Below are 21,384 nucleotides of genomic sequence, written 5' to 3'. Positions count from 1 at the left end.
CCAAGAAACAATGTTAAATATATTTCACCATTTAGGAGGAGCATTACAATAAAATGCACTGTGTGCCAAAGTTAAGAAGCATCCATGATTACATTTCCATATGTGTGTGTGTGTGTGTGTGTGTGTGTGTGTGTGTGTCTATCTATCTATCTATCTATCTATCTATCTATCTATCTATCTATTTAAATCAAAGTACTTTTTTCTCAGTGTGTGGATCTCTTATTCCCGGGGAATTAATTTTAGATGCTTATAAGCATCTAAAGTTCGTTCCCCGGGAATAAGAGATCCACACACTGAGGAAAAAAGTACTTTGATTTCTAAAAGGAAAAAAAAGGTTTCTACGGTAGGCATGATGTCAGCAACAGGAAGTGACAGTAAGTGGACTACATTTCCCAGAATTCGCCTTAGGAGGCGGGACAATAATGAGTCGAAGGCTACTGTTGGAAGACAATAACAGAAGATCTTGAACCGTGGGCAAAGGTTGGAGGAGCCTGTCATCCCAAGGTAGGAACAGTCTTCTCTTGATACGATTTGCAGTCCTTTAATATTGGACATCGGATGGAAGCTTAGCTGTTGCTTGACGCCGCCGGGCCTTCCGCCTTCTTAGGACGACGTTTTAGTCTTGAAAGTTGGAGGAAGGACATTTTACTGCAATTTGGCCTTATAACTGTCATCTGCTTGCAAGTGGGCAGGTGGAGTCGGCAGTCTGGCAGAGGGGCATCTCTGCCCCTCCAGCTGTGCATGATAATAATAATAATAGGTGAATGATCACTCGTGGAATAAAGAAAGGTATTACTCTCTAATCGGATCGCAAAGCTGTCTTGGAAAGGAAGGACGGGAGGAGAAAACTTGGGAGCGTCCAGCTTAGTGAGGATAAGGGAACCACAAACAGGTCTGCCCACTATGCAAACAGCCCTGGGCAATCTATTGCTTAGGTTTGCATCGCGAGGTTGTTAACATTATGTGAAATGACATTCTTGATTGGTGCGGAGGAGTGATGAATAAGGGTTACTTTGAAGTTTTTGGTATAGGTCAGGAATGTGGGCAGGAAATGTAGAAAGTATTGAAATTTGGAGAATGTTGATGGGTTGAAAGAGAACATTTGCAGATTTGTACATTTGTATTTCGTCTATCATCAACTTTTATTACTGCTTTTATGGTATGGTGACTCCCCAAAGGTTGAATTGAACTTCCCTAGATAAGTTACTTTCCCGTGCGTTTGGGAATTGAATTTAAGTACACGCGCGTGTTGTTTACAAGCCGGAAAGCTTAATTTTTAAAAGAAATCTATATTGCCTACGGGTCGTCTGTAGAACCTGCACAACTGCAGTTCCCTATCTGCAATTTCAGAGAGAGAAAAGCCCCCTAGACCCCAGTGGAGCTTCTTTTAATATGCAAAGATACAAGTAGAGATAGAAAAGAGAAGGTAAGAAACATTTTTCAAGAAACGCTTGGCTAGAACAATTCCATACTCATTTCTTGCCGTAAGAAATGAGATAACAGACTAATTCCTTCCTCCGTGCCTCTTTTCTGCTGAAGCTTTCGGGATAGGGATTTCTCCCTGCATACTTGGTAAGAGGTGAAGGTGGTCTCCATGCATCGGTAATAAATGAAGAATCAGAGGACGAGGTTACTATATTGGGCAGCTCTTTTATGCATAATGGGAAATAAGTCCTATTGAATTCAATAGCGCTCCTCCTTAGCCTGGTCTGGACCAGCGTGTCTTGCTTCACTATTGAATTCTCTTGTCTTCTAGCCAGCATCCCCGTAGGGATAGTTGCCGAAGTTAGGTAGACAAGATGGTGCAGGAATAGGACGAGATTGCCTTCTGCTTATAAGGAGTAGTAGAAGTTTGCACTGTTGCTTTCCGACGACCGTCAGCTGTGTAAACCCCCAGAAGCGTGGGTCTTGGAGGGGGGTGGTCTGAAAACTGGCGGATGCAGATATTGTCGAGAAAAGGCCAAACGGAGGGTAGTGTTGGGCAAAGGACGTGAGAAGCCGCCTTGACTTAAGCGGACTGCTCTTCTCTGTTTTCCCCGCGGCCTTCGCGATCCCTTGCTCCTTGCCGGATGATCCCGAAGTCCCTCGGCCAACAGCGCCCTTCAGCCGACACGGAAAGCAGTGGTGGCGGCTGCGGTGCGATTCGGCTGAACCATGGCAGAGACGGAGAGTGGCAGCAACAGCTCGGTGCATGAGACGCGCTTTGAAGCGGCGGTGAAAGTGATCCACAGTCTGCCCAAAAATGGTAAGTAGAAGGAAAACGATGGAGGTAGACCCGGAGCAAGAGAGTGAGGGGTGGGAGGGAATTGCAAGATGTGGATGAGTTCGCTTTTTTTCCTGACTTTTTGAAATAAATGATGTCAATCATGATGCCAGTCAGTCTGGTGTAGTATCAAAGCTAAGCAGAGCTGGACCTGGTCAGAACTTGGATGGGAGACTCCCTTCATAAGACATAGTAACTGGAAAGTGAAAGGCTACAGTCACCAAACTACTTAGGTGGGATTGCCAAAATGGTCAAGAATAACTTGAGGAAGTTTTATATTGGATCTGGAGTGTCCAACATAGACTGCTCACTCTAGGTAGAAAAAAAACACAAAATATCTCTCTTCTAGTCTGGAATCACACCCAACACCCACAAACCAATCAGCTGTGTTTTAGCTTAGTTCACTTATGATTCTGCATATGCTGTACAAATCCCCATATATTAATTGAATTGCTTTAATGATTAGAATTACATTTAGGGTAAAGGTTTTTCCATAGTGCTGGAAATTTTTCCATCAGTGACAAACATTTTAGAATTAGGGTGCTGCCAATTTTATATAATTATTACAAAGTGTGTTTCCAGGCTGAGTATGGACTTGAATCTGAATCCTGAATATTCTATGTCCACATAGAATTTATGCTGAAAGTGGTTGTTCTTGGAATATAATTCTATACAATTTGTTTTAAAGTTAGTGAAACTCCAAATATACGATGATATGCTGAAAGTAAAAGTATATGTATTGACCATAAAATAAAAATGTATTGACCATAAAATAAAAATCTGTACTGAAAAAATGCCTGTAAATGGAGTCTTGGCAACTAGACTTTTCTTTTTCTATTTGTACAAACCTTTCACTGCTTATCCAAGTAGCTTCTTCAGTCTTAGCAAATGGGTTGGGGCAACTCCATATATTCCAGGATGGTTTCATTTTTCACCTGACCTGAATAATTTGTTAGGTGAGCAAAGAGTAAATGTTTCAACTCCTAAATTCTTTCTCTACATGAGTCCCTGAAAATGTGGGATCCCTATACTGCAAAAATGTTTTTATCCAGTCATCTTAAAGTTATAAGCTAAGTGTCAGAAATTCTTATCTTAAGCAAAATGGTTAGAAATTCACAAAAAAAGTTCAGTAGGGAAGAAAATGTGGCCAGTGATAAATCCATGGAGTGTTGGGATAGTCTGTAGAATGTAAAATGGTTAACCCTCAATGAGAACAGTTCTTCAGAATCTAAAATTGTCTTGATTTTTACAATTTCTTTGACAATTAAACAAATGATTTACATTTCAATTAATTATTCTTTGGCTAGCATCCATATCCACACTAAGGTTAGGAATACATTGTTCCTTTTTGTTAGATTTTGTGTAGGCGATGGCTTATCGGTATAATAATACGTTTTCAAGTTTCTTGTTTTTCAATCCTTTTTTGAAACTGCTGGAGCAGCACAGGAATTCACATCATTAAACGTAATTTGTAGACTTTTTAAAAAGTATTTTAAGAAATAATGGATCACGTACAAACTTTTGTTTCCATTCCTTCAGCTTTGTTAATTAACCATTTGATAGTTGCAAAATGATTTCCTGTGCAATGGCCTAACATTATCTTAGCTGTGAAAATAATGCCTCCACTTTATTTCTGTTTCTTTATTTAGAGGAATCATCATTTATTCCTTCATTAATAATATTGTTTGGTTGGGTTTTCTTGTTAAGTAAAGCCATGTTTTGGACTCGAAGGCTCCTTTTTCAATACAGTTATGACCACAATTGAGCCTAAAATTTATTGCTAGGTGAAACATTTGTTAAATGAGTTTACCCCATTTTACAACTTTTCCTGCCACAGTTGTTAAGTGAATAATTGCATTTGTTAAGTTAGCAATATGGTTCTCCAGTGAATTTGGATTCCCCATTGACTTTGCTTGTCAGAAGGTCGCAAAAGCTGATCACATGACACCCCGGATTCTGGAAGTCTGATAAATATGAACTTGCCAAGCACCTGAATTTTGAACATGGGATGCTGCAATGGTCATAAGTGTGAAAATGGTCATATGGTGGTATGCTACTGGTTCGGCCTCTCACGATCAGCTGAGAGGAGGAAAAAGAGACTCCAGGATAAGCTGAGAGGAAAAAAAAAAGACATCAGCTGAGAGGATAAAGAAGAGAAAAGCACAGGATTGGCCCTCCAACCCACCTCTGTGCTTTTCTCTTCTTTATCCTCTCAGTTGATTGGCAATGCAGGCCTCACTGGTGTGTGGAAAACTGGGCGTGGGCGTGCTCACCAAACCGGTAGTGGAACAGGTCGGATCCCACTGCTGGTCATAAGTCATTTTGTTCAGTGCCATTGTAACTCTGAATGGTCACTAATCAAACTGTTGTAAGTCAAGGACTACCTTTATATAGGTCAAATTGTCCTCACAAGTAATTCTTGGAACTGTAGATGTAAAATGGAAAGTACTGTATCAATATACGGTATATCTGCCATAAGCAAGATGGATGTGATAAATTTCATTTCTAAGATATTGAGTAGACAGTACCTTAATAAATAAAATAGATTTGGGAGTGGTTTGAATAAAGACTTCAGATTTTTAAAATCTCTTTTACTGGCCCATTTTGTGATTATTTTGCAAATGGTCTAGAACAGCTAACCTGCCTAAAAGGTAAAGACATTTGTGGATTCAATATTATTAGGTAAGTCATAGGGATAGGAACATTCTGATTTATCGTTGGTAGAATAATTGTCATATTTACTGCAATGTGCTTTGAATTTCTATGGTGTTTTGTTTATTACTAGAATATGGATTTTTACCCTGTGGATTCCAATTCAGATCTAATATGAGACATCGCAATTATCCTTTTTTATGTTTGTCTGGACATTTTACTTTTTCTAATGAAAAGAAACACAAAATAGTGTTGACACCATTGCCTGAATATTCATATTGATTGGTTCATATCTATTTGTGCAAAGGGAGTTTCATCATTAGATCTTCTAAGAGTTTAAAGTCAAAATAAACAAGATAACTGACCTTTGAGTTGAAAGTAATGGGATTAAAGCCATTTTTAAATCCCCTCTTTATTTTAGCTTTTACAATAACATAAAATCACTTTGTTAATGCAATCATGTCACAGTGTTCTATTTCTCACTCTAAAAATCTTTTCCTGTAGGTTCTTTCCAGCCAACAAATGAAATGATGCTGAAATTCTATAGTTTTTATAAGCAAGCAACTCAAGGACCTTGTAACAGTCCAAGGCCAGGATTTTGGGATCCTATTGGTAGATACAAATGGTAAATAGTATATAACAAAGATGTTTTTAATGAATTAAAGTGATGCCTTGTCTATTCCCCACCCACTCCTTTTATAGAAAGATTTTGTCTTGGTGATACGGCACAACCTTTGTCCAACTTCCTGTCCTTGTTATATCCAGATGGTGCTAAAAAAGTATTTTAAAATATAATCCTGAAAACTCTGGAGATCATAGAAACACTTTTCCTTCTGCCTGTTATTGATACTTTTTTAAAATAAAAACTAATACAAAAATATAAACGTATGTACTATTTGAAATAGAACTTGATCACTTTCTTGCTTTTTTTTTTTTTAAAAGTGAACTAACAACAATGTGATTACTGGAAAAAAAATCTATGCAGTTTCTTAGATAATAAGCACAAAAGCCCACAGTCCTATATTAATTATTGAAGTTACTATTACATAATAGTACAGCAGCCTAGTATTTTAAAGATGTTCTTCCTGTGACATTCATTGTAGGGATGCATGGAATTCATTGGGCACAATGCCCAAAGAAGATGCTATGATTGCATATGTTGAAGAAATGAAAAAGGTAAGAACTGTTTTATATACATTTTATATATATGGTATTCAGCTTTGTTCGGGTATTTTCCCACGTCATTGTAGTTGTGCTTTTAAAGTTGTAGCAATGTTTCGGCAGAATCTCATCTGCCATCATCAGGCTTCTGTATTGTGTTCATCTGTGAGTCAGACTTTTACAGTGGTTTCAGTTTTAAATTTGGGGCTAGCCTATTGCTGTGCCAGAATGGTTTTTTCTTCATCCTGATTGGTTGGGAGTCTTGGTCTGTGTTTATTGGTCTTGGAGTTTGCTGTGTTCTGCTTGATTGGTGTTTCTAATATCTTTTGTCTGTTTTGGGGCTCTTTTTGTATCTTGATTGGCTGGCAACATTGTATTCCTTTATTGGAGGCCTTTGGTGCAGCTTGGCTCCGGGTAAATGGACGGCTATCATTTGTTAGGAAGCTAGGTTTCATCTGGGTGCCTGGTTGGGGTGTGTTTGAGCTGGAGGTATCAGAGGGGATCTGTTTGTGCCCAGGTGCTTGTCTGGCTAGTGGTGTGGAGATTTTTTTGTTTGTGAGTGCAGGCTTCCAAATGATTGACAGTCTGGTGGAATCATCTCTTCTATTCATGCTTTCTGATCTTTTTTCAATCTCTATGGCTTCTCTGATGATTCTGTGGCTGGGGTTTTCTATAGTGTTTCTACAACTTTAAAAGCACAACTACAATGACGTGGGAAAATACCCGAACAAAGCTGAATACCATACATGTAAGTACCCGCAAAAACTTAAGAAAACACACACACACACACACACACACACATATATATATATATATATATATATGTATGTATGTATGTATATATATATATATATATATATATATATATATATATATATATATATATATATATATATATTATAATATATTATATTATATATATATTATAATATATTATATTATATTATATTATATTATATATATTATATATATTATATATTATATATTATATAATATATTATATATATATATATATATATATATATATATATATATATATATATATATATATATATATATATATATATATATATTATACATACATATACATATACATATACATATACATATACATCCCATTGGAGAAGTTTATGCCTGTGAGAGAGAGAGAGAGCAGACTCTCCAAAAAAATTGCCTGCACCTGGGCTCCCTTCTCTCTTTATGTGCTGATCTTCCCAGCATTGGCTCAGCAAACCCGATTACAAAAGCTGAGCTGTAAAATAACTGAGGAGAGAGATAATGATGTGTGTAAGTAAGCCAGAAAGGGATTTTTTCCTTAGCAGTACTTACAAGGAGGAGTAGCAGCTGTAATAGGAGTAGTAGTAGCGGGGAAGATTAGAAAAGAGTGAGTAGTGAATAATAGTAGAGGTGAGTACATGTGTGTGTTATCTAGGGACCTATGTTGTTGTTAGCTCTTGTATGTCTTTAGCTCCACAAATTGGGTATAGTTTTTTTTTAACTGCAACAATGTGAGGCAAACAGGCCTCCCTGGATTGCTGGAGGTGGAGTTAGTTTTCTTCATTCCTTATCACCCATCCCCCCCACTTGTGATTGTATGGCTGTAACTTTGTCGCTTGTATCCTTACGATTAGCACAATTGAGAAAGTCCAGAAATATTTCACAAGAAGAGTTCTCCACTCCTCTACTCGTTGTAGAATACCTTATGCCACCAGACTTGAAATTCTAGAACTAGAAAACCTTGAATTACGCCGTCTTCGGTCTGATTTAAGCATGGTATATAAAATCATACATTGCAATGTCCTACCTGTCAATGAATACTTCAGCTTCAACCATAACAACACAAGAGCACACAATAGATACAAACTCAAAGTTAACCGCACCAAACTTGATTGCAGGAAATACGACTTCAGCAATAGAGTGGTCAATGTCTGGAATACTCTACCCGACTCTGTAGTTTCTTCCCCAAACCCCAAAAACTTTAACCTTAGACTGTCTACTATTGACCTCACCCCTTTCCTAAGAGGTCTGTAGGGGGCGTGCATAAGTGCACCAACGTGCCTACCATCCCTGTCCTATTGTTTCTCTTATTCTTCTTTTATTTTTCTTATATGTACCCATTTCATGTATTCACAACTATGTATACACTTATACTTATTATCTTGTAAACAATTGGCAAATCAAATAAATAAAAATAAAATAAAAAATAAAATAAAATGATTCTTGACTCTGGACAAATGTATCTTTTATTTTATGTACACTGAGAGCATTTGCACCAAGACAAATTCCTTGTGTGTCCAACCACAATTGGTCAATAAAGAATTCTATTCTATTCTATTCTAGTTTATAGCAAAATAAAATTAAATGTGTGCCATTTTAAATTGCTGCTTAAAGAGGGTTTTTTGTTGGAGGAAATGTATTTATGAATGGCTTGAAAAAGAAGCATCAAAAACTCAAAAATACGTAAAACTCTCACTACAGTTTGGCGGCTTATCAAATCTTGTCTTCTCCAGAGTTTTGGGTATGTCTGATTCCACTTTGAATGTAGAGAAATGTAGCATTTTCCAATTTCTTGATACTGAGTAAAAAAAGTATCATTACATTCTAAATGCATACTCTTTTTAGTAGATATTAATATATGTTGAAAGGGTGTGTGAATTCATATGACTAGAAGATTAGAAGTTGATAAACCTTTAATAATTTGCTAGCTACACCTGTTTTGTTTTTAAAGATTGCCCAACTATAGAAGGGCAAATGTAAGGAATGGCAAGTATCTATGAAATTGAGTAATTTAGTCAGGTTTATACAGGAATTGTAAGTAACTGTTAATGAATAACGCATCTTGATATATCATTTAACACCATCTTCAAAACAAAATATTTCTCATATAAGAATAAAAAAGACTTTATGTGTTTTTGTTGTGGCATTTGTATTCATGTTTACCGTTTAGCTCTATTAATGGTCAATAGAATCTTCCAAGTAAGTAGACCCTACTTTGTAGCGTTATATAGTGAAACCTTGTTTTTAACAAACTGAAATGAAGAATTTGTTCTGTGAAAAACATTTTAAATATGTTGCCAAAAAAAAAAAAAAAAAAGAGTTTAATGGGACAAGTATCCTGCTCAAAAGAGATGGATAAGTGGACCATTGTTTAGAACAGGAAGAAAAAAGATAGTTGAACTACTTTTCTGTATAGGGGATTGTTTTTGAAATATAGTGTAAGGACATAATTATGCCATTTGTGTAAGGACATAATTATGCAAAGCCACATCATATTACACTAATTATGTCAATTTAGATTATTTATGTAATAATGTCCTTAAAGCAATGATGAAAAGTAACATGTAAGTGTAATCTCTGATTTACTGGACATTCATGAGGCTTCACTCCTAGCCAGGACAAACTACTTAAAGAAGTTCACAAGAAAGAAACAAAAAAAAACCCAGATAAGTAATATTTATTAAATAAAATTAGAAGCTACAACCAAGTGATGTAAACAATTGTGAAATCTATTGCATGTAAAAACCATGTCATTGAGGTACAGTAAATTGAGGTTTTGCTATAATTAAAACACTAGTGTGTACTCTTTTAAATAAGAAATAAACACAAAAAAATGTCAGGTGGAAGGAATTGGAACAATACCACAAGTGTTGATCAGAATTGCTTCTTTATTGTTGCATGCCTATTTACAAGAATCTTGCCAGGCTCATCCCATTCTCTTGGAAGTAGCTGGATAAGGGATTAATGGATTCTGGAGGAGGTCAGGTTCATGTGCCTTCTTGCTCTGCAAGGACTCTAAGCTAGCTAGTCTTTTCCTCCTCCTACTCTAGCTAGAGATTCCACTGCAAATATGCTGACATCTTAGAAATATTGGGAACCCTTCTAAAAGTAAATAGTAGATAAAATTGGTTAATGCAAACATTGAAGGTTTGCTGATTTAGTTTTGATAGCTGTTGGCTTCAATCCAAATCTGTTTGAGAAGAGATTCTTCTTGTGGGACTGGTTTTTAGCAAAGCATCACAGAGATTGTCAAACTTAGCACTGAAAGGTGTGTGGTTCATTCATGTTTTGTGTTTCTCCAGATTCTTGAAACAATGCCGATGACAGACAAAGTTGAGGAGCTGTTACATGTCTTAGGCCCATTTTATGAAATTGTAGAGGATAAAAGAAGTAAAGGATCTGATCTAATCACAGGTGGGAATACATAACTCTCTTATCTCTTATCAGCTATAAATTGCTTAACTTTACGTTATACTGTGATGCTATTTCTCTGCCTTGTACTACCAGTGATTTAAAAGAATATTAAAGCTTTTTGTGCAACCACTCATTCAGCAATCTTTTGAACCCACAACGCCTCTGAATGAATGCTCCTCAAAATTCTAGCATTTGCAGTATCCCCATGTTCACATGATCACCATTTCTGACCTTCTCTGCCAGCTTCCTATAAATAAAATCAAATATTAACCAGTGGCGTTCTTGCTTAACAATCCACAGTGAATGTTTAACAGCAATCATAAATGTTGAAATTTCAGTCACTAAATGGCTAGTTCACACGGCACTTTACTACATGTTTCTCAATTCGATTCCCAATTGCCATTGGTAACTGAAGATCATATTTGTTTTAGAATAAATTCCATTGAATATTGAAAAAAGACGTATATTGTAGGGTTACCATACTTGAGTTGCAAAGTTCGAGAATTCCCTTAAATTTAGACAGCAAAATTTAGACCTTCTTGATCTTCCACCTAATGGTTGTTCGGATTTTTGCAATCTAATATATAAAGTTATAAATATCAGAAAAACAAGACTGCTAATAATTCCTGTGAAAATGCATTTATTTCTATTACCATAAGCATGGAAATGTGCTTTGTTCTGGCTAGCCTTGGTTAGCTCTTTTTTTTCATAATGTCTAAACCAGAAGTTTCCAACCTGCAGCCCGCAGGTCACCTGTGATTCTGAACAGCTAGCAGTGCAGCCCCACAAGATTGTAAATTTTTAACAATAATATATTTTATATGCAGCCCAAGACAATTCCTCTTCATTCAGTGTGGCCCAGGCAAGCCAAAAAGTTGGACACCCATAGTCTAAACAAATATGCATCAATTCTCTTTTTTTTTCCTTCAAGAAAATGAAATATTATGAACTGAAATATGAGATCTAGATTCTATTATTCATAGCTAGTTATATTCTGCATATGGTAACAAAAAAATAGCGATCTTGTTATCCTGCAATTCTCCTTTCGCATGGTGAAAGGTGAGTAGGATTTTACATAACATAATGAGCTTGGTTAAATATTTCATTTTGTAAGTTTGCGGAAAAGGTTGGCTCACAAACCAATCAAAGAAGCTGGGTTTGCACAACTTAAAAAAACAGTGGAAGATTAAAACAGTTAAGCTAGTTATTAACTGATATGATTGTATAAACACAACCACTTTTAATGCTCAGGTTATGAGTTTTATCTCTCATCTCCCTTGGTGATGGTTTTCAAGATGGCTGCGCACATGGATGCTGCAGCTAACCACTCCTTCTTTCAGTGTATGATGTGTATGATTCTGTGTGTGTTTTGGATCCTTTCCTTGATTGAATCCTGTGGGGCAAGGAGCATCTATAGTCGGCAAACCTGGATACAAATTGGACTGAAATGTGAAAAGGCTATTACGGACAATTTTATACATTCTCATAACATACCGAAGGAGGCAGGTAGGCCCTTTGGGACCCATGGATCACTGTCCCTGTAGGAAGGAGGAAGAGGCGGAGAAAGAAGAACAGGAAGAGGAAAAAAGGATGCCGTGCTGGGTTTTCTTTAGACTGAGTAAGTTTCCATGCAAGCCTTCAATTCCAAGTATATTTCTTACCAATGCAAGATCTCTGACTAACAAAATGGACGAATTAAGGCTACAGATTACAAAGCCTAAATTCATCGAGAACTGCTGTGTTTTGCTAATCACAGAAACTTGGCTTTATTTACTCATTCCAGATGCAGCTGTTGAGCTGGAAGGCTACATAGCTCACCGGCAGGACAGGAGTAGAGATTTTGGCAAGATCAAAGGGGGAGGTTTAAGCCTTTATGTGAACAAAAGCTGGTCTATCAATACAAAGACTATAGACAGCCACTGCTCCATGGATCTGGAGTATATGACTCTTAAATGTAGACCCATATATCTTCCACGGGAAATCAGTGTTTTTGATTACTGCAGTCTATATCCCACGTGATGTCAATACTACCATAGCTTTGGAATTCTTGTATAACATTGTTAGTAATCAGCAGAATAAGTATCCTGATGCTGTGCATATCATAGTGGGGGGCTTTAATCAAGCTGATTTAAAAGCAGTGGTCCCTAAATTCTATCAGCATGTTAAGTGTGCTACTAGAGGAACAAACATATTGGACAAAGTATATACCAACATCAAACATGGCGATAAGATTATACAGTTACCACATTTGGGACAATCAGACCATGTCACTGCTTTTAGCACCAGCGTACATCCCTCTTAGGAGACGGGCTCTGCCTATAATAAAGACAGTGAAATCTTGGCTAGAAGATGCTTCCCAACAACTTCAGGATTGTTTTGAGAACACAAATTGGGACAACCTTTACCACCCTGACCTAGAAGAGCACACTGCAAGTGTTCTGTGCTATATCAAACACTGCACAGATACTATCACTGTGGATAAACATATTAGGATCTATCCCAATCAGAAACCCTGGATGACCAAGGAAGTCCAGCGCCTCTTGCGTGACAGAACTTTAGGTCCGGTGATGTGGCAAGATACAGTGTTGCCAGAGCTAATCTGAAGAAAGGTATTCAGAAGGCCAAGACTGATTATAAGAGGAAAATTGAGGATATTTTTTATAGCAATAACATGAGGCAGGTATGGCAAGGGATTCAACAAATTACAAACCATCAACTGACCAATGTCATCCCTGCTTAGGGGGATGCTTCATTGGTAGAGGAACTGAATCATTTCTTTACTCGCTTTGAAGTGGAGACATTAGAGACAGATTAAAATACAACTACCAGCCAATTGTAGCCCCCACCTCATTGTGGAGGAACAGGAGGTGAGGAGCATTCTGAGGGCTGTGGATCCTAGAAAAGCTGCCGGTCCTGACGGTATCTCTGGCCGAGTGCTTAAAGACCATGCTGATCAGTTGGCTGGAGTCTTTACCAGGATTTAATTATCCTGAACTTCTTTTGGGTTCTGAATAAAAATGGATAGCAAAGGATGATGCACAAAATCCGAAATGTAACTTACACATGCATTGTAGGTGATCAAGTTATGCTATAGAAAATCGGTCAATCTGTGAACAGAGACTGTGGTTTGTATAACAGCCCTGCAGAAATTGTACTAAAATCAGTAGTAGAAATAAATCCCACTATATTATGTAGTAATGAATGAAAGCGATAGAAAACTATATGCAGGTAATCTTCACTTAATGACTTAATTATTTTCAAAATTGTGATGGACATCAACAAAAACTATTTACGGCCAGTCCTCAAAGTTACAATTGCCATATACAAACCACCAGTCATGAGATAGCATTTTGAGCATTTGACAACTGGTTTGAATTTATGACTGATTGCAGCATCTTGCAATCACGTGACCACAATTTGTGATGAAAATGTTAAAAAACATCCATTGGATATTCTGGATTCACTTAAGGGCATAATCCATTCAGAGGTGATATTCAACAGGTTCTGACCAGTTCTGGAGAACTGGTAGAGGAAATTTTGAGTGGTTCGGAGAACCGGTAAATACCACTTCTGACTGGAAATTTTATAGTATCCTTTTCTTGCCACACCCACCAAGCCATGCCCACAGAACTCGTAGTAAAAAAATTTGAATCCCACCCTGAATCCGTTCATAATCTATCTTTGACTCTCCGTAGACTTTAGTAAATTTTGTGTTTTTAAATAATCAGCTTGTCATGTCCTATGTACAAGTTAGAATAATACTAATAAGATTTTTGCTATAGCCACTGTTAATATAGTATTCCACTCTTGGAGTTTTACTATGTGGACTTGAAGAGGAAGGAAAAGTGACTTGCATTGTTATTCCAAATGAAAATTAGATAAAGGTAAAGGTTTCCCATCCAATCAAATCTGACTCTGGATTTGGGGGTGGTGTTCATCTCCATTTCTTAGCTGAGGGAGCCACCGTTGTCCAAAGATGCTTCCATGATCATGTAGCCAGCACGGCTGTACATCAAAGTGCATAGAACATTGTTAGCTTCCCACTGAAGTGGTTCCTATTTATCTACTTGCATTTGTGTACTTTGTAAATAGGCAAGAGCTGGGGGAAGCAACAAGTAGTCACTCTGTTGCGCAGTGCACAAGTATTGAACACAGGTCGTCAGCTTTCTAGTTGACAAGCTCAGCGTCTTTAACCACTGAGGCATCATGCCCCATGAAAATTAGGTACCTAAACAATTATTTTACAAACACGGTTTTTAGGTAAAAATTTTTTTATCTTAATAGATCCTCACAAAGCTGTGCCAGCTGTGAATGGAAAATCAGAAAGCAATGACAGTGGAGCAGAATCGGAGGAAGAACCACAACAGGAAGAATTGAAAGATGTCCAACAGATTGATAAAGGTACACATTTATTTCTGAATAGCATCTACACCTTTTCACAGGTTTTTGATAAAGCCGCTTCTTGGGATGGCAAAAAATAAAATAAAATAAAATGGCAAGCTTTGTTGGGAAACAGTTATGGTATCCTAACAGTAATGAGAAAGCATGATTCTCATTTATATTAGATTTTCAGTATTCTAAATTGTAGGTTCTAGTTATTTGAGGGACCACCTGTCTTCCATAGTATCTGCTCAACTGATCCAAAGTGGCTGAGTTGGTGTTCTCTGGGTCCCTTAAGTTCAGTATTAAAAAGAACCAGTTTGGGTCTATTATCCAGTGAAAAAGAGCCACGCAAATCTGTTTGATAATTCTCAGCCCTTAACTTTTGAAAGAGAGCCAATTTGTTAAAGGTTATAAGCCTAAAACCAGAAGATTGTCAGTTTTAATTCTGCTTTAGACATGGAGCCAGATTCCTTCTGTGAGCCCTAGGAAGGAGACAATGGCAAACTGCTTTTGAAAACTTTTTAATAAAACTTCAGGGACAGTGATGAATTGAATAAATAATTCATAATGTTATTCTTTGTCACTTATTTATGAGTTAATTTCACTGCACACAAAAAAGCATTCTTTTTCAAATAAGCAATTACAGAGTTGGGCTATACAGATTGAATATCAATACATTAGATTCAGACTTCTTTTTAAAATGAAAGAAACTATTTACATCAAATTTAGACATTGCCCCTCTCACTGTCTAAGTCAGGAGTCTTAAAACCTGACAGCTTTAAGGCTTGTGGACTTCAATTCCCAGAATTCCTCCTCCAGTCATGTTAGTTCAGGAATTCTGGGAGTTGAAGTCTACAAGTCTTAAACTTGCCAAGTTTGAAGACCCTTGGTCTAAGTCAGCAGCTCCCAACCTTTGGGGCATAAGAGACTGGTTCTGTGAAGAGAGGTTTTTCCATAGACCAGAGGGTGTGTGGTTTTATGTGCTGCTTGCATCCCATGGATGGGGCTTTGCTTGTTTGCATGGTTCGGTTTCTGGCATGCTTCAGAGCGGTGCCAGTCCATGGACCGGGAGATGGGAACCCATGGTCTAAGTGACTCTGGATGGTTTCCAGATAAAAATCATAAAACCATACAAAAACACCATCCATAACACAACTAAAAATGAAATTAGAGATAGTTAAAAGGTGGAGGGAGCACTTTCAATCCAACTAGTGCTACTCTTCAATCCTCGTGCCGGTTAGAAGAGCCAAGTCTTCACACTGTTCCAAAACGCCATAAAAGTGGGGACCGTTGTCCCCTCTGAATGCAAGGTTTTCCATAGAGTAGAGCAACTCTCTTCCTAGATCCTGCCAGCCAAAATTCTTTAACCAAAGGAGTCTTGTATCATTCCCTCCTCCCTGCCTAACTGGGTGGAACAGGTTGAAGTAATTGGGACACAATGGTTCTTCAGGTAAGCTGATTCTATGCCATGCCAATTGAGAAATCTTTTAATGCTTGTAAGTAAATCCTATAATGCTGTACTTGGGTAGTTGGATTCTTGGAATTCAGTTGCACTCAGTTACAAAGATTCTACTCCCAGATACTGTAAATGTGTACACTGTTCCCACTTTTTTTCTAATGGCAATTAATATTCCAATTTACAATGTACAAAATGAAAATGTATAGACAGCAAATTACTGGGAGAAATCAGATCCATGGGTCAGCCATGGAAGTTCAGAGCTAATTTGGGTGGTTCTCATACACTCTTGACCCAACATTTAAAGTTGTTGTGGGAGAAATGAGAGAAGCTGCTATGCCTGTTGTCTTGACCATCTTGGAAAAATCGGTGGCACATATATTGTTAGATGTAATATAAATAGCAGTTTGATGGATTTTTAAAAAAGAACAAACTATTTTAAGCACTTTGATTACAAATGACTATTTAGATTAATCTGCGAAATATTTAGTTCATAAATATTGTATGTATTGTTCAACAAATAAAAAGGTACAGGTAGTCTTTGATTTGTTTAGTGACCATTTGAAAATACAATGCCACTGAGAAAAATTAACATGAACGTTTTTCACACTTACGGCCACTGCAGCATCCCCATGGTCACATAATCAAAATTCAGACACTTGGGCAACTGACTCATGACTGTTGCATTGTTCCTGGGTCATGTGATCATCTTTTGTGACCTTTTGATCAGCAAAGTCAATGGGGAATCCTGACTCACTTAGCATGTTACTTGCTAAACAACTTCATTAATTCACTTAGCAGCTATGGTATGAAAAGTCATAAAATGGGGCAAAATTCACCTAACTATCTTGTTAGCAACAGAAAGTTTGGGCTCAATTGTGGTCATAAGCCAAGGACTATCTGTATTTGTAAAAATAGAGTACCGTACGTGATAATGACGTTGTTTGCAAATTTATTTACATAGGATTTTCAGAAGAAGATGTGAAACAAGATTCATCCCCTGATAAGGATTTAAATGGCGTGGTTATTAATGGAAGTTGTAATGCTGTTTCCAACGTTGATGTGAACAATGGCATACAGACCAAATCTAAATTGAATGGCATCAATGTGGATGATGAAATAAAGACAAGTGAAAAGTGCCTTGAGTTACCAGTCATCCCTAACTGGGATTCTACTCATCAAGGTACCATCTTCAGATGCTTTTATTATCCAAATCCACATGAATAGAATAGAATAGAACAGAAAACAGAACAGAAAACAGAACAGAAAACAGAACAGAAATGAACAGAACAGAATAGAATAGAACAGTTGAGTTGAGTTGCAAGGGACCTTCTAGGTCATCAAGTTGAAGCCCCCACCCAAGCAGGAGACACTACACCATTTCTGACAGGTGGCAGTCCAGTCTCTTCTTGAAACCTCCCACAACTTCTGAAGGCAAGTAGTTCCATTGGTTGATTAATGTTTGCCAGTGTGGATAATTTTTCAGAAAACTTTTCCTGTTGGTATTACTTGGTTTCTTTTCTAGCATTGATGCATGTAGGAGAGCAAACAGTGGGTTGGTGCCCAGTTTAAATGAAGAATTAATTTAAATAGCCTTTCACATAGTCTGCCATGGTACCATGAACACCTATTTCCTTTGGCTGCAATCAAATAGTCCTACTTTCTGATCATTTGTTTTCCTGCTGGAGTGGGAAGATTAATATTTCCTACTTACTCTTCTGTCTGCTTAAATAATGGAGCAAGTAATGGAGCTCCCTTAAATCTTAGCATCCAAAAGACAGTCAGCTTTTTGTTTAAGCTGATGAATACTTTTTCTGAAAAAATACTTATAGATGTTACATACCAGGCATGTCAAACTGATGGCCCATGGGCTGTATGCGTCACATGCAGGCCACACCTACCCTGGCTCCACAAAGGCAAAAAATAATGCAAATACGTCATGATATGTCACATGACACGATTGAGTTTGACACCTGTGTTATACGGTGCTCCTTAATATTTTGCCTCTTCAACAGTGTCAACCAGGGGTGGGATGCTACCGGTTCTGCCCGGCTCTGTAGAACCAGTAGCTCTGAAGAGCAACAGACCCAGAACTGGTTCTGTTTGGCCCACCCGGGCTGTTACCTGACCTTTATCTACTGCTTTTTCAACCTCAGCTGAGGTTGAAAAAGTAGGGAAAAAGTGGCTTTTAAAATGCTGCACATCTGCGCGCAGTGCTTATCAGCTGTCTGGGTGACACAGCTTTAGATGCATTACATGTGCATGCAGCAAAACGTAATCACCGAACCTGTAGTAACACCAGTTGAATCCCAGCCCTGGTGTCAACACCTGGGAGAAAAAGAAGGAATAACAGTAGGCTGATGTCTACATATAGAACATTGTATACTGTGTGTAGATATATATTCTAAAATGAATCTAAATCATGACAAGTGTATATATGTAAACTATGAATCAGCTCAAATGAAGGTAAAGATGCTTTCAAATGGAAAATGGCTCTTTGTGATTACATGGGCTTAACCCAGATTTTTTTTGCTTTGGAATAAAGTCTTTTCCAAAATGTCATTTTATTTCTCAATCTAGCATACTCCCATCCATGTATTAACCAATCTGATCATGGTTACACACCCAGACCAGATTGGCCGGGTTAGCTAAGAGTGAGCATATCACTGCTATTTATCCACTTAGAAAATACAGAAATGTAAATATATGCAAGTCTTGTATGTACAAAGAAAAAGATAGGGCCAACATAATTAAGAATTGTATATTAAAAATTTGTAATTTATTTTCCCCTCATGCAGAGAGTGAAAAATCTTTGAGACATTAACTTTTCTATCTTTGATATTGCATTAAAACTGTGATTTTTAAAATATACCTATGTGCATATTTATTTTCTCCAAGTTAATTGGGATTAAATTAATTTACTACACAGACACACACACACAGATATAAAATATTAACAGCATTATTTTATTGTGAACTATCATTGCAGAAAAGATTCATTTTAGCTGCTCGTTCGCAAACCATTAAATTTTTACAAATTGCTAGGTTAAAAATGTAATTCTCAATACTGGTGTTTGATTAGATATTTTAATATTTAAGTATTAAATATCCATTGTTCATAAGTATTTGCTCATGTATCCATATAGGTCAAAATGAAGATACCATTGAAGTGTCTGGAATTCAACTCTTGACAAGTGATTCAGATAGTGAAATATACTGTGATTCAATGGAGCAGTTTGGACAAGAAGAGGTAAATTTGCAGTCTGTTATGTTGTAATATAAAAAATATGTACATGATAATCATTCTACCAAATACACAAAATGGTTTTGAGGCTGTAAACAGTAACCATCTTATATTGCTTACCTGGCCGAAGAATTTACTCAGAATCAGTTCTAATTTCTAATAAACAATGATAAATCTTTCCTAAGAGCCTGCATCTTTCTGAAAACTTAATGTTAGCTAATTTAATTTTAACTTAATGTTAAAAAAGTAATAGTTTGTATCTATGCCTCTTTGCATTTAACTTGCATTTAATTAAAAGCAAAGAGTAAGGGGGAGGCTAGTAATTAATGTCATCTTATAATGGAAGAGATACAGTTAGTCCTTGATTTACGACCGCAATTGCTTTTCTGTTGCTAAGCAAAGCAGTTGCTAAATGAGTCACACACAATTCCATGACATTTTTTGCTATAATTGTTCAGCAAATCACTGAAGTTGTTAAATAAATAGTTATTAAGTGAATCCAACTTTCCCAATAGATGTTGCTGGTTGGAAGCCAACTGGGAAGGTTGCAAATGGCAATCACATGACCACAGGATTGCTGCAACCATTGTAAATACATGCAGATTGCCAAGTGCCTGAATTTTGATCACATGACTGCATATTTTTTTCTGCCGTGATACCTGCTTCATGGAATTCTTCTCTCAAAAATTAGATTAGCTCCATTGCTTTTGATATTCCATAAGGCTCTCAAAATCCGTTTATGTTATTAGGCCCAGGGCTCCCAAAGAACCAATGACATGCTTAGATGGCTCCATTGCTGAGCTGCTTATTTTTATTCCCTTTTCAGCTAGGATTTGTATCTGTTTTTATAATACTTATTGCTAATGTGACTTTAAATCTGTGGTTTTTACATATGATTTTACCTGTTTGTTATGCACCAGAGATTCCTTGGGTAAGATGGGAAGCTATATAAGTTTGATAAATAAATAGTGCCTTTTGTCTTGTTAACTTATAGATCCTGGAAATCAGCTCATCAGTCAAGGAAATTTCCAGACATCCATTAACTTTCTCAGAAGTAGATCATAATAATCTGTTAGAAACTTCCAGTTTTCTTGAACTTGCAAATCACAAAGCAGAAAGTATAAAGGAAGGTGCACCGGAAGGAAAAGGCGAAGTCAAGCGTGGCGGTGAAGATGGCAAAGCAAATGATAGAGGCCCTCAAAAAGAGAAGACAAATAGTGAAAAGGTTGACCTCTATGGAGTTCGAAGGGGAAGAGGTATTATTGGGAGACGTATTTTGTTGAAACTCTTGCATAAATGAGGCATGTTTAAAATCATTCTTAACATTTCTTATAATAATGGTTTTGTGTGTGGTTGATACATAAACTATATTTATATATAATACATATTAGGGCTATGCACTTTGAAAATGATTCACAATAGAACTTTGAAACTCTATTAAAGCAGCCACATCTTTATTAGACTTCTGTACAAGCCTGAAAAAGGCACTGCTTTAAGAATCCTTTTAAAGCAGTGGCATCTTCTTTCACATTTTCCTGTAAGATTGGGGGGGAAAAATACTTTATAAAAAGCATTGTGCCTTTGCACAATGTACAAGCATCATGAAATCTTTTTGAAAATATACATAGCTCTGATTTGTTTACATTGCTTCTAAAAGTATTTTCCCCTTAATTTAGGACATAGAATGTACCCTGTAGGAGATGGTGGCCAAGGTGGACAGGTGGGCAGTGGAGGAGACGGAGAACGATGGGGTTCGGACAGAGGACCACGGAGCACCCTCAATGAACAGATTGCAATTGCACTCATACGATTGCAAGAAGATATGCAAAATGTTCTTCAGAGATTACATGCCCTTGAGGCACTCACAATCTCACAGGTAAACATATGTGGATTAGTATCCAAGAAAGTCTACCTATCTCTACAGTGCCACGGTTCAATGTGGGGTATTTTCAAGGCAAGTATATATCTGAATATGCCCGTGAACTTTTAAGAAGTTTTCCAATGAAAGTAATACATTAGAAGTTCTGCCATTAT

At 37.1% G+C, this 21,384-nt stretch overlaps 1 protein-coding gene across 5 annotated transcripts in view; it reads left to right on the top strand.

Moving 5' to 3' along the window:
* The first annotated feature begins 449 nt into the window (after window positions 1-449).
* Window positions 450-21,384, top strand: part of ACBD5 (acyl-CoA binding domain containing 5) — a 33,061-nt gene continuing 12,126 nt past the window's right edge. For 3 of the 5 annotated variants that reach the window (XM_087946681.1, XM_026672162.2, XM_026672159.2), the window contains exons 1-10: window positions 450-504; window positions 2,082-2,245; window positions 5,420-5,540; window positions 6,019-6,091; window positions 10,156-10,267; window positions 14,552-14,668; window positions 17,071-17,289; window positions 19,253-19,356; window positions 20,345-20,606; window positions 21,027-21,226. In XM_087946681.1, the coding sequence (XP_087802807.1) occupies window positions 2,155-2,245; window positions 5,420-5,540; window positions 6,019-6,091; window positions 10,156-10,267; window positions 14,552-14,668; window positions 17,071-17,289; window positions 19,253-19,356; window positions 20,345-20,606; window positions 21,027-21,226 (1,299 nt within the window). In that variant the 5' untranslated portion in view covers window positions 450-504; window positions 2,082-2,154. Of the gene's footprint in view, window positions 790-2,081; window positions 2,246-5,419; window positions 5,541-6,018; window positions 6,092-10,155; window positions 10,268-14,551; window positions 14,669-17,070; window positions 17,290-19,252; window positions 19,357-20,344; window positions 20,607-21,026; window positions 21,227-21,384 lie in introns of all 5 variants that reach the window. The other 2 variants (XM_087946679.1, XM_026672160.2) reach the window with 1 other exon arrangement.

Source organism: Notechis scutatus, chromosome Z (assembly GCF_049901735.1).
Source record: "Notechis scutatus isolate UNSWTSFEM ecotype Mainland chromosome Z, rNotScu1.2, whole genome shotgun sequence".
NCBI classification, from domain to species: Eukaryota; Metazoa; Chordata; class Lepidosauria; order Squamata; family Elapidae; genus Notechis; species Notechis scutatus.
This window is presented reverse-complemented; position numbering and strand designations above follow the sequence as displayed.